Source organism: Electrona antarctica (assembly GCF_951216825.1).
Source record: "Electrona antarctica genome assembly, chromosome: 9".
In the NCBI taxonomy this organism is placed as follows: Eukaryota; Metazoa; Chordata; class Actinopteri; order Myctophiformes; family Myctophidae; genus Electrona; species Electrona antarctica.
The window spans coordinates 51749314-51767858 of record NC_136790.1 but is presented as its reverse complement, the minus strand read 5'-3'; the positions used below and the strand labels follow the sequence as shown (position 1 = coordinate 51767858).

Here is an 18545-nt window from a genome sequence, read left to right as displayed (position 1 = left end):
GACACTTATTTCAGACATGCTCTAGTATGTGAAGAGTCTGCCTGTGCTATTAACTCATATACAAAAAAAAAAACGTTTTCCTCCTCTGGTGAAAAGCTGTAATTTGCACGATGGCAGTCTCTCAGTCAAATCTGGTCACATATGGTGTGTAGTAACTGGTACCAATAGCCTGACTACACCACCTCCCGCTTGGTGAGGGGGGCGGGAGGAGCCCCTAAAGAGTCTAAACTTTAACACTATTCAACTGAACTGTGACCAATTTTCCCTTAACCGGAACAATTAATAAGAGGCACTTGTGGAAAACGTAACAACTTTATTTGTATGCAACTACACATTATATATATATATATATATAAAAGTTAGGGCAATACTTCAAAGTGTATAATTAGCTCTCCTAAGGAAGGGCGGGTCGGCCCGTGCACACATTTTATTGACTAGCTCAAATCATTAGGGGAAAGAAAAGGGACTGCAGGCCTGGCACCAAAACAACTCATGCAATACAATAAAATCAATACAAAACATGCAGTGCAGGGGGTTAACACATACACACCGATAAAACCCAAAGGTCCCACAGTGCAGTCCCAAACGGAGGGGAAAGTGCTGTGTGCAGCGGGGCGGACCCGGCCTTTAACAAGGTTACACGTACGTTTACATGAGGTCTTTCAACCCCTCTTAATTCCGAATAGAAGTTAAATCCTATTAAACGTTGTCATGTAAACACCTAAAAAAACTTAAATCCGAATGAAAATGCTCGATGCGATTTAAAAACCATTCCGATGTCACTGGCCGGATTATTCCGATGTTCAATGCGATTGAAAGAAAATTGGACTCATGTATACACTGCTTCGGATGTAAGTTAATTCTGGTCTTTCTGAGCATGCTCATTTCCAAGGCGCTCCAACTCCAAGGCGCTCATATCCAAGGCACGCCGAGGAGTTTGCACATAGAGCGCGTTATTTCGTGCATTTTGCAGATCCGAAATCCACACAAAAAAAAACGTGGAGCAGCAGCAGCAGTGGTGATGATCCCCCTGATCTGTGAATGTTCAAAGATCCAACCGTCCCGAGTTGGGTATCACTCTGATAATTTTCAAACATGTTTGATAGGCCTATAGGTTATATAGCCAGCATCTGGATGCTTCATGCTACTGTATAGGCTAAGTGCATCGGGGGACTCACAGAAAGACGGAGGAGAGAGAGGACGAAATGCCGTCAGTCCGCTGTTCAGTAATCTCTCTCTCACACACACACACACAGTGCAAGAATACGCTATTATCGCTATCGCTATGCCCATCCTATCCCTTTAAACTTTTATAGGCTATAACTTGCCTATTCCAAGTTGCAACCAAAACGTCATGAAACATAACGGCTTTGCAGTTTAATTGTATTGATGAGCAGCTGCCTGCAATCAATCTAGTATTAAACACCCAATTGGTAGCCTACTTTATGCCATAATGATGCGGCGATGGTGTATCGTGCAGATAAGCTATGCATTATGCGATGTACAGATGGGACACGTTGTCAGCCTGTAGATCAGCGCTTTTCTCTCTCTCTCTCTCTCTCTCTCTCTCTCTCTCTCTCTCTCTCTCTCTCTCTCTCAAAAATAACGAGCGACCCTTGATACAATAATAATCAATGTGTTGCGTGCCCTGGCCGTGATAATAAAGTACAAATAAAAACGAGATGATCACCTTTAGACGGTAAACATATGCCCGCCCCTATCCAACCAGCAGCCTCAAAGCTACTGCAGAATGAAATGATGGGATTTCAAAGTATCGTCTTTCGTCTGTAATGTTTGTAGCCTATTGTTGAGACAGTCACATAATGAATGAACCATAGATATATATCTATGGAATGAACTGCCTATATTTTATGTGTCCAACAGATGGCGTAGTTTCAAGTGAATTAACATGTATCATGTCTTATATCACATCTCCTTGTAAACGCTCATTCGGAATGACCATTTCCCATGTAAACACGCAGCAAAAAACATTACTTCGGACGCAAGTATTTATTCGGAATGATCAGCCTGCATGTAACCGCGGCCAGTACATAAATGGAGAGAAACAATTAAAACAAGCCAATATGAAAGTAACTCAAATCATGCCTAAAATGCCCTTACTACCAACTAAATGGATAACTCAAATAAACAAAAAAGGGTAAAACAGTGGAAAACAGTGGCTAGACTGGTCCCCTTAAGGACACATAAACACATTAGTTGCCAGCCCTAGTAGTACTATAGTACACACAAACACTGCATTCAAGTCATTGTTAAAAGAACAAACAAAAAAACCTACTTTGATTTTCAGCACAGTGCAATCAATGCGAGGGCAAGGGCGGGGGGCGCGGGGGGGGGGGGGGGGGGGGGGGGGACGACGACGACGATGACATCAACAGCCTCACAGCTATAAGAGAAGACAGTGATATTACAAAGCTGCATTTAAATGCACAAACACATACAGTGCATATAATGTATATACTGTTTTACCAGTATCTCAAGGTCTCTAGGCACAGCAGCAGATCACTTCATTTGTGCATGGTCAAGTCATTTGAAACAAATAAATACATTTAAATAAGGTCAAATAAAACAATGTTGATACAGACTAAAGTGCTAAAACATGGCCAACAGTGGCATGTGCTCAAACAAAAGCCATTAGCAGCATTAGCCTCAACAAACAAGGCATACCATGCTTTCTCCTTCACCCTGCGTGAGAGGGGAACACCATTCTCTATGGCAGAGGCTCTACTGGGAGGAACTACACTTTTATACTTCCTGCTGGTGGTCATGTGACTAAGTCAGGTGCAGTGAGTGCACCATTTACCTTATTTCCCACGGTGGCATAATTTATAGCAAGAAAAATCCCTCCAACATATACTTGGTTTAGTTGTGTCACAGACACATTGTGATATTACACCAAATTTGGTTCACTATACCATAATGAAAGTCAATAATGAAAGTAGCTATTCTTAATAATACATAACATTTGTATGATATGCTGTAGTGTAGCTATAGCAGTAACTGAGGCAACAGGAAGAAAAACAAAGCCAAGTGACAGCTAGTGTACGTAAACATGCGTGAGCATGCATGCCGTCCACGACTGGTTGCTCCACTGTGGCCCTCAGTCACATTTCGTCCAATGCGGCCCTCACCCCAAAATGAGTTAGACATCCCTGGTTTAGACTCTTTAGGGGTTCCTCCCGCCCCCCTCACCAAGCGGGAGGTGGTGTAGTCAGGCTATTGGTACCAGTTACTACACACCTTATGTACATACACAGGGACGCCATAAAACACAGGCAAGGACTAGACCTCTTAAACCCAAATACAAATGTATTGACCAACTCGGATTTATTAATGCATAATAAATAATGCATGGAGGAGGAGTCTGTTAACCTTGTTAATGAATTAACGATGACATCAATTGTGACACAAGTGGCCAGATCAAGTCATTAAATGCCAGGGCTGACGTTTTGTTTTGTCACCGTTTGTTCAGCCCTGCATGCATGGTTTAGCCCAGGGGTGGGCGATGGAGAGGGCCATTATATCTCCATACTCACTCCAGAGGGGCCACATTGCATGCATGTCGTAGCAAAAATAGCCGATCTACATGTTGAAGACCTTCATGGTTTGTGGTGGAAAGTATCAAAACAAAGATGTATGCCAAGTTACCTTAATTACTTGTTACTTGCGTAAGCAGAGCGTGCAAGTCATGTTTTCGGCCAGGTGCGATGTTTGGGGCCAGCACACGTTATGACGTCATATGCTGGCCCCAAGCTGACCGCGCATGTGTGTTTTTGTCATGCTACGAAGCATATGTCCCATGACGTGATGAAGATATGTATACAAATGTCCCTTAGAATGCACGTGATATGATGTCATACGGACATACGGAAGCTGACCGTGCAGGTATGTTTTCCGTGAATCGTGATTTAGATTATGTACCAATGCCAGGGTATAATTGGTTGACGATGATGATACGTTTCAGTGTCAATTGACCCAGCCGATTACATTATACCACCAACCACTCAGAAAAGTAAATATACATACATATATACATGTATACATATGGACACATGAGCATAATGACGTGTTAAATATATGTACCAGTGCCAGGGTATAGTTGACGGTGACGTAACGATGACGTGTTCCAGTGTGATGTCAAACAAGCTTATAAGTAATTACCATCATTCAATATGCTTGTTGCATACTAGTGCGCAAGCTCTGCTTGCGCACTAGTATGCAACAAGCAAGTAGGCACTCGACAGAGTGCAGTTCTAGTTGTACTTGTATTTGGCAGCAAGCCAAAGCATACATAACTAGGGGACACCTTTACAAACACATTGGTGAAGAAAATTCTTGGTAAGAAATGTATTCCCATGGGTTTTATTAATACCCCTGACTGTCAGTTAGGGTTGACACCTCGGCACTTTGCCAGGCCAATCAAACCTGGGCGGTCACTGAATCTCTACCCCTTCAGCCATAATTCAGCAATCATGACGTAGGTCACTCTCTCCCAAACAGTGGGTCTCTCAGGACCCATTTGTGGGCCACAGACCTTTTTGAGTGGTGCAAACCACTCCAACAACCAGCTTTGTCTGTATGTTTGTGTACCTGTGTCCGTGCACAGGTGAGCATGGTTACCATGGTCACTGACATTACGTCAGACCACAGCTGATCAGGCTATATAAGACCTTGCACCACTCAGTTCACACGGGTGTGATTTTTTTTTATGGGTCATGACTCAAGTATAAGTCCCATTTTTCTTTTCCTACATTAAGAAAATATATATCTATAGTTAAATAAATTTAAAAACAAACAAATCTAATAAATTCCATAATTATTAAGAAGTAGGATAGCCGATCTACAAGCTCGCAACGTGGCGCGACATGACGCGTTGCAAGTTTGTAGATCTGCTATATGAAACGTCTAATGTCTCTTTAGGGTCTTGACCTGCTCTAGGTCAGGTAGGTATTCCACTACACAGTGAAATGAAATGTTTGATCATTTTAATGTTGAAGGCCTTCATGGTTCGTGGTGGAAAGTATCAAAACAAAAATATGTATGCCAAGTTACCTTAATTTTACTTGTATTTGGCAGCAAGCCAAAGCATAATTGAAAGACACTTCAAAGTTATCTGCATAATTAGCAAACGCCAGTTCAGATTAATAGAAAGTGCAACTCCTGACCAAACAAATGGAATGCAGTGACTGCTGATTTAGCAGAATAATGAAGCCAAATCAAACATGCTTTACTGATATAGAGAGGAATGGACCGTATATAACACGCTTATGGCCTTCAGTTAGCTGTACTGAGGCAACATGGGCAAGCTTCTCATCTGCGTTGGTAAGCTGAGACATTGAAAACAACTTTTGTTTGTATTAACTGTAACTTTTGATTAACTTTTAAATGTAATCTAAGTGTTCAAAATAATGGTTTAATAATATTATTCAGATGCATGAACTGAAGGCAAATGTTTGTATACTGTATGTAATCTAAAATATGAAAGACATAAGATCAGCTTAGGGTTCCACACCGCTGGACTTAATTGTAACCCATTTCGACCAGATTCTACAAATGTCTTCTAAATCCTGACAGTTTTCTGAAAAACCTATGTTTCTATATCAGTGGTTCTCATACTATTTCATGTCAAGGTCCCCTAGAATCATATGCATTTGGCCTCCGACCCCCATCTCAAAATATGTTGTTTCAGGGACCCCCCAGAAGCAAAGATTTGAGTTAAAAACGTTTGCTCTGAAAGAATATATAAAGATTTGCGCCACATTTTCGCGAATTTTGAAAAATATTAGCAGACCTACAAGCTCGTAGCCCGGCAATTGGAGCTTGTAGATCTGCTATTTTTCAATAGCTAAAGTATAACATAATGCTTAAAACACCAACAGGGGTTCCCGCCCAAAATGGGTTTTAATGATAGAGCATGTTATTAGAATGCAATAACTTACATCAGCAGTGGTTATATCGAGAAATGTAGACCCTGGAGGGAAGCACACCTACTGGTTGACAAGTGATACTTAGTGTGTTCTTCTTACTGAACCAACCCTCTCTCCCCCCCCCTCTCTCTCTCTCTCTCTGCAGGACTGGCTCTCCTGCTGCACGTGCAGCTAGGTAAGACTTTGTCCACTTGGTGTGATAATACTATAGCCTGGCTTCAGACCATACACCACTTGGTGTGATAATACTATAGCCTGGCTTCAGACCATACACCACTTGGTGTGATAATATTATAGCCTGGCTTCAGACCATACACCACTTGGTGTGATAATACTATAGCCTGGCTTCAGACCATACACCACTTGGTGTGATAATACTATAGCCTGGCTTCAGACCATACACCACTTGGTGTGATAATACTATAGCCTGGCTTCAGACCATACACCACTTGTGATAATACTATAGCCTGGCTTCAGACCATACACCACTTGGTGTGATAATACTATAGCCTGGCTTCAGACCATACACCACTTGGTGTGATAATACTATAGCCTGGCTTCAGACCATACACCACTTGGTGTGATAATACTATAGCCTGGCTTCAGACCATACACCACTTGGTGTGATAATACTATAGCCTGGCTTCAGACCATACACCACTTGGTGTGATAATACTATAGCCTGGCTTCAGACCATACACCACTTGGTGTGATAATACTATAGCCTGGCTTCAGACCATACACCACTTGGTGTGATAATACTATAGCCTGGCTTCAGACCATACACCACTTGGTGTGATAATACTATAGCCTGGCTTCAGACCATACACCACTTGGTGTGATAATACTATAGCCTGGCTTCAGACCATACACCACTTGGTGTGATAATACTATAGCCTGGCTTCAGACCATACACCACTTGGTGTGATAATACTATAGCCTGGCTTCAGACCATACACCACTTGGTGTGATAATACTATAGCCTGGCTTCAGACCATACACCACTTGGTGTGATAATATTATAGCCTGGCTTCAGACCATACACCACTTGGTGTGATAATACTATAGCCTGGCTTCAGACCATACACCACTTGGTGTGATAATACTATAGCCTGGCTTCAGACCATACACCACTTGGTGTGATAATACTATAGCCTGGCTTCAGACCATACACCACTTGTGATAATACTATAGCCTGGCTTCAGACCATACACCACTTGGTGTGATAATACTATAGCCTGGCTTCAGACCATACACCACTTGGTGTGATAATACTATAGCCTGGCTTCAGACCATACACCACTTGGTGTGATAATACTATAGCCTGGCTTCAGACCATACACCACTTGGTGTGATAATACTATAGCCTGGCTTCAGACCATACACCACTTGGTGTGATAATACTATAGCCTGGCTTCAGACCATACACCACTTGGTGTGATAATACTATAGCCTGGCTTCAGACCATACACCACTTGGTGTGATAATACTATAGCCTGGCTTCAGACCATACACCACTTGGTGTGATAATACTATAGCCTGGCTTCAGACCATACACCACTTGGTGTGATAATACTATAGCCTGGCTTCAGACCATACACCACTTGGTGTGATAATACTATAGCCTGGCTTCAGACCATACACCACTTGGTGTGATAATACTATAGCCTGGCTTCAGACCATACACCACTTGGTGTGATAATACTATAGCCTGGCTTCAGACCATACACCGCGTCCACTCCGGCTAGTGATACTACGTGGATCGAGGCCACGGTTTTACTACATGTATATTGAGTGCTTGAAAAGCGAACGAGAAGTCCTCACTTACGTCAAGAAAAGGTTTATTGCAGGTACGTTTCTGTCGCTCTGCCCTTCCAAGCGACGGAAGTGTTGTCTCTGCAATACCGTTGCTGTATTAAAGTGAAAACAGTGTGCACTGTGCAGGATTCTTCTCAAACATTGACTGCCTATACTCCTCGAAGGAGGTTTTCAAAAGGACTTTTTACTAACTATATTGAGTGCTCAAAATAGTATTTCATGGACACACATATTACTTGTTCCAACATTTAAATTCATGGCACACAAGATATAGTCATTCGTTCATACATTTTTGTTAATTTGTGCGAATGAATTATGCAATTTCTGGTCACAAATTAATTAAAACACAGGAATGAATTACATTCTTGTGGCCACAGAACAGTATTTTGACAACTCAAAATGTGGCCTCAATGTAGTTTTTTTTTTCACTCTCTCTCCATGGCCACTCCGGAGCTCTGAATGATACTCTCATTTGGCAGAATACAAATTATAACAACAAGCCATAACTGCGTCTGTCGTAACTTGTAGGATCCTCCTACATCCTGTCCTGTTATTTCACCAACTGGGCACAGCACCGTCCCGGTAGAGGGAGTATGACGCCCAAGGACATCGACCCGTGTCTCTGTGACCACCTCATCTATGCCTTCGCCGGAATGGAAAATCACATGATCACGACCACCGAGAAGGACGATGAGCAGTTCTTTGCAGAGTTCCAGGCTCTCAAGAACCAGTGAGGAGACAAACTAATGCTTATAAGCATGCATGCATGCACACAGCACACACCACACACACACACACCACACACCACACACACACACACACACACACACACACACACACACACACACACACACACACACACACACACACACACACAGCGAGAACTCAGAGTGTATTTTCTCTTTTTTGTTCTTCAGGAATAGTAACCTGAAGACCCTGCTGGCCATTGGTGGATGGGGCATGGGCACCACACCGTGAGTATTAAACGAGAGGACAAGTTCCAGGTATAGGAGCTTCAGGCAGTGGCGTGCACAGATAGACACTAGGGGGTGCTAGAGCACCCCCTGCCCTTTTGGCAATGTGCCCTTTTGAATAAAAAAACAAAAAAGACATCTAAATGTCTGTGCACGCCACTGGCTTCAGGAATGGGTAAAACTAAAAGCCCTTGTGTGACGCTCTTTCTACTGTATCTCTACACTTTGTAGTAAAAGCCTGTACAGTAAATAAGCTAAGAGAGCCATCGGTTGTACTGTTTGTACAAAAAGTTTGTATATGGCTAAGACCCACACAGAAGAAAACCCTTTACCTGTACTTTTTACGGCAAAAGAGCTTGGTCTTTTTCTCTGCCTTGATCTCCCACTTTTTTACCTGTAAAACTATGATGACAATAAAGCTGATTTCCGATTTTCTCTCTCTCTCTCTCTCTCTCTCTCTCTCTCTCTCTCTCTCTCTCTCCAGGTTCACAAACATGGTGGCGAGCCCTGCTAACCGTCAGATCTTCATCGACAGTGTGATTAAGTTCCTGCGTCAGTACGAGTTTGATGGTCTGGACATCGACTGGGAGTACCCAATCGGAGAGTACAAGGAGCTCTTCACTGTCCTGTGTCAGGTCAGCCTTCTCTCATGACAAGTGGAAGCGGCAATTATGGCCTCTGCCTTGCCACAGTCATGTAATCGTGATGAAATGATTTCCCAACGCTAGTATGCACTTAAAATACATATTTTAAGTCCAGAAATAGCCTAATTCCCGAAGTCCCCCTCAGACCTGTCGAAAGAGCACACATCACAGAGAGAGATTTTCTGATGTAGGCCTAACTATACTGCTGGGAATTACAATATTCTATATACACTGTAAATTCTGTACATTGTTTAAGTTCATTAACACACCATATCACACATTAGGTTTTTCCACGTTACCGTTATTGCAATATTCATACAGAAACTGAGCTAACATTGTGCCAACACGGTTCCCTGCATATCACAATATCATCCGCAAACATCATATATATATATATATATATATATATATATATATATATATATATATATAGGGCGGCGGTGGCTCAGGGGTAGAGTGGCTGGATGGTAACCGTAAGGTTGCCAGTTCGAACCTGGGCTCCCCCAGAGTTACTGTCGAAGTGTCCTTGAGCAAGACACTGAACCCCAAATTGCTCCCTATGTGCTAGTTTGTGCCTTGCATGGTTTCCGCTGCCATCGGTGTGTGAATGTGTGTGTGAATGGGTGAATGTAATGCACAATCTCTGTAAAGCGCCTTGGATAAAGGCGCTATATAAATGCACCATTTACCATTTATATATATATACATAGTCCAGGGTGTATACAGTATGTTAAAATTAAATTATTAGGAATATAGAGAGAACAGTATAACTTACCGGGGTTACGGATAATAGAGCGTCGCAGTCCCGCCTCCTACCCTGGACCAGGAAATAAAACCCAATGCATTTTCCTCATAGACATTTTTTTAAGTATTTATTTAAAGACGGTTACGCCGCGGACAAAGCCAACTCGAGTCGTGACAACTCATGACAACACAAACAATATTTTGGACCAAACAAATAATTAGAAAGAAGAAAAAAACGGCAGGTTACAACACTTTTTTTGTTGTTTTTCTTCTTTGTAATTATTTGTTTGGTCCAAAATATTGTTTGTGTTGTCATGAGTTGTCACGACTCGAGTTGGCTTTGTCCGTGGCGTAACCGTCTTTAAATAAATACTTTAAAAAATGTCTATGAGGAAAATGCATTGGGTTTCATTTCCTGGTCCAGGGTAGGAGGCGGGACTGCGACGCTCTATACTGACACCCTCTTCTTTCTCCATCACCACCTCCATGCAAGGGGGCAGGCAGGCTTTCCAACGTTGAAGCTCTCCTCCCTAGTGGTAGGAGGAGGGACTACAGGCGGACCCGTGGATTCATGACCGGGAAACCCCGTGCAGCTGGGCTTTAACGTTGAGCGCTCGGTTGCCCTACGTCACTCAGGACCTCAAAGTTGAGGTCCTGGGAGGGACTTCCGGCAGTCTTCCGGGTGCTTCAAAACGCCACTGAGCAACTTCCACTGACATGAATAGCTGGGGGGGGCGGAGCTTCGCGCCAGTTCAGTCTCTATTATATATATACTCTATGCCTCCATGTCTCTTTGCAGGAACTGATGGCTGCCTTCGAGGCCGAAGGGAAGAAGACCAACCGTCCTCGTCTGATGCTCACCGCTGCCGTCGCTGGAGGGAAGGAGAACATTGGCCCTGCATACCAGATTCCCCAACTCGGAGCGTCAGTAGCCACTTAGATCAGGGGTTCTCAACCCGTGGGTCGCGACCCCTCGGGGGGTCGCCAAATTATTTTAGGGGGTCCCCAAATTATGTTAAAAAAAAAAAAAAAAAAAAAGATTGTTTTTAAATTTGTATTTTCACGATTTTTCAAAAATAGCAGACCTACAAGCTCGTAGCGCGCCACTCGGTGGCGCGCTACGAGCTTGTAGATCTGCTATTTTTCAATAGCTAAATTATAACATAATGCTTAAAACACCAAAAGGGGTTCCCGCCCCCAAAATGGGTTAAGGTTATTGTAGCAGTCAATTTATATTGGGGGTCAGGAGGGGGCGGGGCGGGGGTCCCGAGACATTGCCAAAGCATTTCCGGGGGTCCCCGGCCAAAAACGTTGAGAACCCCTGACTTAGATAACACATTAAACTCATTTAGACCTGAGGACGATTCTTAAAAAATGTCTTCTAAATCCTAAAAGTTTCATGAAAAACTTATGTTTCTACTGTATGTCAGTGGTGGCACTGCTCAACCTTTTTCATGTCAAGGACCACCAGAATTATCTGTATTTGGCCGCAGACCCCCATCTGAAAATATGTTGTTCCATCCAGGGACCCCCCCAGAAGCAACGATTTGAGTTAAAAACGTTCGCTCTGAAAGAATATATATTCAAAGATTGGTGCCACATCTTCACGATTTTTCAAAAATAGCAGACCTACAAGTTCATAGCGCGGCACTCGGTGCCGCGCTATGAGCTTGTAGATCTGCTATTTTCCAACAGCTAAAGCATAACATAATGCTTAAAACACCAAAAGGTGTTCCCGCCCAAAATGTTTTTTAAACACAGTGCATACATGTACACACATGGGGGAGTACTTCTTTAGAACTACTGACTCCTGATGTTCTTATTTTCACCAGTATCCTGGACTACTTCCATGTGATGACCTACGACTACCAGAGTGGCGACACTCTCACAGAGAACAGCCCTCTGTACAAGATCTCAACCGACCACGGATGGGATCGCGAATACTACAATGTGGTGAGTGACGACTCGAGGTTCCTCTCTGCATGAACCCCTTTTGGTGTTTCAAGCATTATGTTATGCTTTAGCTGTTGAAAAATAGCAGATCTACAAGCTCATAGCGTGGCACCGAGTGCCGCGCTATGAAGTTGTAGGTCTGCTATTTTTTAAAAATCGTGAAAATGTGGTCCAAATGTTTGAATATATTCTTTAAGAGCGAACGTTTTTAACTCAAATCTTTGGGGTCCCTGGAACAACATATTTTCAGATGGGGCTCGGCGGGCAATTACATATATTTTTGGGGGTCCTTGACATGAAAATGTATGAGAAACATGGGTATTTCAGAAAACTGTCATAATTTAGAAGACATTTTGTAGAATCGTCCTCAGGTCTAAAAGTGATACTGTGTAGGAATGAAATGGCTCCTTTTTAAAGAGTTTCGAAAGGAAGAAGCACGCACAACTCCAGCTATCTCAGTCTCTTGGAACATTTTACCGGGTGCACGGTCAGGAAACACTTTTAGAAGAAGGAGAATACCAGCACTCACAGAGTAGTCCTTTAAGGCACTTTATTGTTTCATCTTTACATGGGAAGGTATGCTGCAAGCAGCAACACAACAAACGCGTTTCGGCCAGGGGCCTTCGTCAGCGTTATAACTGAGTTACAACGCTGACGAAGGCCCCTGGCCGAAACGCATTCGTACCTTCCCATGTAAAGATGAAAGAATAAAGTGCCTTAAAGGACTACTCTGTGAGTGCTGGTATTCTCCTTCTTCCATTTTAAAGAGTGGCTGGTGATGCCAGTAGCCTATACTGTACTGTATGTTTCCTTGTCCATATTATAGGATTACGCTATGAACTACTATAAGAGTCAGGGCGCTCCAGCAGAGAAGCTGCTGGTTGGTTTCCCCAGCTACGGCCACACGTTCCTTCCGTCCACTTCCGACATGAATGTTTGCGCTCCACAAATTGGACCTGGACCCCCTGGGCCATACACCCAATACACTGGATTCTGGGCCTACTACGAGGTAGTCATGCCACTTTGTGTGTGGAGGTGTTCCACTGATTTAACAAACTCATGACAACACTTGTGATGTTATTACCGGTAACATTGAATGTGCATGCGCATATAAGCTTACTTTACTTCACTTGTGTGTGTGGTGTCAAATAACTTAATTTGTTTGTTTATTATTGTCATTATTAATAGTATTACTTTGACATGTATGTACTAAGGGATTGTTTTAATTATAGCCTATGTTGAAGAAAAATACAAAATAATTTGGAAAAATAAAAGTGAATGGCCCAAACCACACAGTCTACTGATAGGGCCATATCCCCCATCTGATGAACTTGTCAGTGATAGTTTAATTATTAAATTACATAATTTGATTAATTTTTGCACAATTTCAATTACATTTGCTTCATAACCCTATCTAAGCTTTATTGTACTGTACATGCCTGCATGACAATGAAGCACCTCGAACCTTGAACATACTGTTAATATTCTTCTATACCTTCTTTTCAGATCTGTGACTTCATTAAGAAGGGAGCCACGCAGGCCTGGGATGCACCCCAGGATGTGCCCTATGCCTACAACAGCCATGTCTGGGTTGGATACGACAACGCCAAGAGCTTCGGGATCAAGGTGCGACAAGAGTCCATAACATACTGTATGTGTTGTACTTTAGCTGTTGAAAAATAGCAGATCTACAAGCTCATAGCGCGGCACCGAGTGCCGCGCTACGAGCTTGTAGATCTGCTATTTTTGAAAAATCGTGAAAATGTGGCGCACATCTTTGAGTATATGCTTTCAGAGCGAACGTTTTTAACTCATATCTTTGTTTCTGGGGGTGGGGGTCCCTGGAACAACATATTTTCAGATGGGGGTCGGCGGTTTGACCACCACTGACATAGAAACATACGTTTTTGAGAAAACGGTCAGGTTTTAGAAGACATTTGTAGTATCGTCCTCAACAGTGGCATTTAGAGGGGCAGGTGCTCAAGTTAAAAAAGGGCACCTTGTGCAGCGCGTGGAACCGGCCGGTTGCCTTAATCCATTTTGGGCGGGAACCCCTTTTGGTGTTAGCATTATGTTATGCTTTAGCGATTGAAAAATAGCAGATCTACAAGCTCATAGCGCGCCACCGAGTGGCGCGCTATGAGCTTGTAGGTCTGCTATTTTTGAAAAATCAAAAAAAAAGAGAAAAAAAAGTTTTTTTTTCTTTTTTTTTTCAAAAGGGCACATTGCCAAAAGGGCAGGGGGTGCTCTAGCACCCCCTAGTGTCTATCTGTGCACGCCACTGGTCCTCAAGCCTAAATGGGTTAAGATGCAGACGTGGACTTCACATATACCTTACAATTACTGTTACTTCCCTCAAAAAATATTAGCCCCTGGATTCCTTGGATCATGACGCAACTCTACAGATTATGTTTGATGTTGACAGACAAAGAAATCTAAAACTCTGTCTGGAAATCTCCCCCCTAGAGCAGGGGTTCTCAACGTTTTTGGCCGGGGACCCCCGGAAATGCTTTGGCAATGTCTCGGGACCCCCGCCCCGCCCCCTCCCGCCCCCCAATATAAATTGACTGCTACAATAACCTTAAACCATTTTGGGCGGGAACCCCTTTTGGTGTTTTAATTGTTATAATTTAGCTATTGAAAAATAGCAGATCTACAAGCTCATAGCGCGCCACCGAGTGGCGCGCTACGAGCTTGTAGGTCTGCTATTTTTTTTTAAACGTGGAAAAAAAAAAAATATCTTTTTTTTTTTTTTTAATAATTTGGGGACTCCCTAAAATAATTTGGCGACCCCACGAGGGGTCGCGACCCACGGGTTGAGAACCCCTGCCCTAGGGTACCACTTAGTTGCTGTCACATTGTGTACCTTAATGAAGCCATTGTCTGCCTGTTTCATGTACTATATACTCTCAAATCCGTCTGCAGGCTGAGTGGCTGAAAAAGAGTGGTTTTGGTGGAGGTTTTATCTGGAGTCTGGACATGGATGACTTCAGCGGCACCTTCTGTAACGCTGGGAAGTTCCCTCTGATCAGCACCCTCAAGACTGGCCTGCATGGAGCCGGATCTGGTAACACGCACGGACGCACGCACGCACGCACGCACGCACGCACGCACGCACGCACGCACGCACGCACGCACGCACGCACGCACGCACGCACGCACACACACACACACACACACACACACACACGCGCGCATACACACATACACACACACACACACACACACACACACACACACACACACACACACACACACACACACACACACACACACACACACACGCGCATACACACACACCATCTGAGTTTTCCATCTCTTCTTCACTCATCCTTTTTGTCCTCTATAGGCAGGTTTGGAAACATTATTTTCGATTATTTCTCCCTTTCAATAATACCGATTGGTATTGTTTTATATCTTTGGAATTCCTGATTAGTCACCTTTACCATGATAATTAGCCCTACACTAAGTCCCTCCCCAACCCCTCCTTGTCCAATAGGCACATTAGCAGCGAAGAAAGCTTGACCTGCATATCAACCGTTGCTAAACTATTTGGATTGGCATGATTGGACAATCGCTTTTTGGGGTGGGATTTAGTGGAGGGCTAATTAGAATCAGCTGTATTGTCACATCACTGTTGTACAGGTAAAAAGCAGATGAAAATTGTTTGTGTATAGTTCCCATCATGCACAGAAAATAGCAGATCAACAGCAGTGCGTCACATAGGTGCGTTCACACGGGTAGATGCAAAAGATACAAAGATGCAAAGTTACACAGCATATATTTTATAGCTTTGTATCTTTGGAGCTGAAGTTGAAACCAGCTCAAGCTTTTGTAGCTGGTTTTTGCAGCAGCTACAAACGTCTGATGTATATCCTTGTATCTTTGTGTCGCTGCATGGCTTCCATTGAAAAGGAATCGTAGACTGGTATCTTTGCATCTGTGCCTGTGTGAACGGCAGCATTGCTGATCTGCTACTTTCCGTATGTGACACGATGCACATCACGGAAGTATAAATCGAACTGTGGGGCGACTGTGGCTCAGGAGGTATAGAGCAGGTCGTCCAATGATCCATGGGTCGGCGGTTCGAATCCCGGCTCCTCCTGTCTACATGTCGAAGTGTCCTTGGGCAAGACACTGAACCCCAAATTGCTCCCGATGTGCTGGTTGGTACCTTGCATGGCTTCCGCCGCAATCGGTGTATGAATGTGTGTGTGAATGGGTGAATACCCAATCTATGTAAAGCGCCTTGGATAAAGGCGCTATATAAATGCACCATTTACCATTTACATCATGGAAGTATAAATCGGGTATAATCTGTCACACAGGCTGCGCAGCCCGGCCACAACCTCTGCCCCCAGTCACCCCCACCCAGCACCCAGCAATACTTACTGAATCCGAGTTACATCTCCTGACATACATACTCTTTGTCCTCTATCTCTAATGCAGGCTGCACATCTCGCCCACAACCTCTGCCCCCAGTCACCCCCACCCAGCACCCAGCTCCCCAGCCCCAGCCTGAGCCACAGCCCAAGCCACAGCCTAGTGGAGGTGGTGGAGGAAGCAGCGGCGGTAGCGGAAGCAGCGGCGGTGGAGGATCTGCATTCTGCGCTGGCAAGAGCAACGGACTCTACCCAGACCCCACCGACAAGAACCACTACTACAACTGCGCTCAGGGACGTACCTATGAAGAGAGCTGCGCTGCCGGCCTCGTGTTCGACACCAGCTGCAGCTGCTGCAACTGGGCTTGAACGAGGTCACGGTTGTTCCACTTTGTCCCAGATATAATACAGGTGCATTAGAGCTGGATGTATAGTCGGTTAATTCGAGACAATGCTGTTTACCCGATCACTGATGGAAATAAAACGTAAATTGTCATTCAAAGCCTGTCTACTTACTTTTCTTATCTAAATTAATTTCAACCATTTGTTATGTATCCACACTTGTTGAGTGTTGAACAATTCCTAAAAGTACATATAAGTTGTTTATTGCAGCACTGAGTATCACATACTGTAGGGCAGACCCGGCAGAGTCTGACGTTTGGGTTTTATTCTACTTGCCCTGCGGGGCAAATACTTCATATAAAATCAACTCCATCTCCATCTATATTTGTACTTGCCCTGCATATAGGGGTGCCGTGCTTCTAAACTCAAATCTATTGCCATGTTGAATGTGAGTAAATACTACAGAACACGTGTTTCAGCATATTACATCAATCATATTTTATTGTACAGTAGGTGAAAATTGCTTCTAAGTTCCAACTAATTTATTTGAGGCATTACACATATGGCAGAAACTGAACCTAACGAATAAACCAGTAGCCTATAGCGTAATTTCAGACCAAACATGTGGGGCTGTATTTTGCATGTCTTAAGTACCAGGTCTTATTACTTAACTTAAGACCTGGAGGCGTGATCAATGCCATTTGGCTATTCTGAGTGGCCAAAGAGCATTGACCACGCCTCCAGGTCTTTAAATAAATCCTTTTTGGAAAGTCTATGAGAAATGAACGGGGAATCATTTCCTGGGCCCTGGTAGGGAGCGGGACTGCGTCGCTCTATACAAAGCATCACACCGTTGGCTTGGTTTTGTTTCGAAGTGTCCTTGAGCAAGACACTGAACCCCTAATTGCTCCTGATGTGCTGGTTGGTGCCTTGCATGGTTTCCGCTGCCATCGGTGTATGAATGTGTGTGTGAATGGGTGAATGTAATGCACAATCTATGTAAAGCGCCTTGGATAAAGGCGCTATATAAATGCACCATTTTGTGTGTGTGTGTGTGTGTGTGTGTGTGTGTGTGTGTGTGTGTGTGTGTGTGTGTGTGTGTGTGTGTGTGTGTGTGTGTGTGTGTGTGTGTGTGTGTGGGTGTGTGTGTGTGTGTGTGTGTGTGTGTGTGTGTGTGTGTGTGTGTGTGTGTGTGTGTGTGTGTGTGTGTGTGTGTGTGTGTGTGTGTGCTGTATGATCGTTGCACGCAAACCATACCAAATGAATCATCAATGCCGTTTACTCAGAAAGGTATTCAATTTCAATACTTATTTTCAGTACTTTTACTACACTACAATTATATGAATTGTACTTACTAGTTACTTTGTAGATTTGGATTATTATTATTACAAAATACACTACCACTTCAGCCCAATATTTCTGCCATTTGAAAATAGCAGATCTACACGCTCACATTGTCGCATTGTGAACTTTAGATCGGCTATTTTCAAAAGATGTTGACGGCTTTTACATTTTTTATAATTCTTTGGTTAGATCACGCTCTTCACTATGAATAGCTCTGTGTTGCTAGGCGACAGAGTAAACAGGAAATTAACCTGAAGTGAAAAGGTCTGCCTCCATCTGCCTCGGCATGGAAACAGCCGTTTTAAAATGCATTTTAATGACTTTATTCACGGCCCATAACTAAAGCGTTGATGACTTTTTGGCCTTCAAAATAATAACAAGGCACTGGATTTATGAATT

At 43.5% G+C, this 18545-nt stretch overlaps 1 protein-coding gene across 1 annotated transcript; it reads left to right on the top strand.

Annotated features, from left to right (window-relative positions):
• Positions 1 to 5315: 5315 nt before the first annotated feature.
• LOC306930042 (acidic mammalian chitinase-like) lies at positions 5316 to 16829 on the top strand (the record flags this gene model as incomplete). The annotated part of the gene is made up of 11 exons (XM_079510783.1): positions 5316 to 5340; positions 6091 to 6120; positions 8292 to 8493; positions 8681 to 8737; positions 9222 to 9372; positions 10925 to 11049; positions 11958 to 12078; positions 12905 to 13087; positions 13585 to 13704; positions 15004 to 15145; positions 16528 to 16829. The coding sequence occupies 11 exons, from the start codon at positions 5316 to 5318 to the stop codon at positions 16827 to 16829; spliced, it is 1458 nt and encodes a 485-aa protein (XP_079366909.1).
• Positions 16830 to 18545: the final 1716 nt, after the last annotated feature.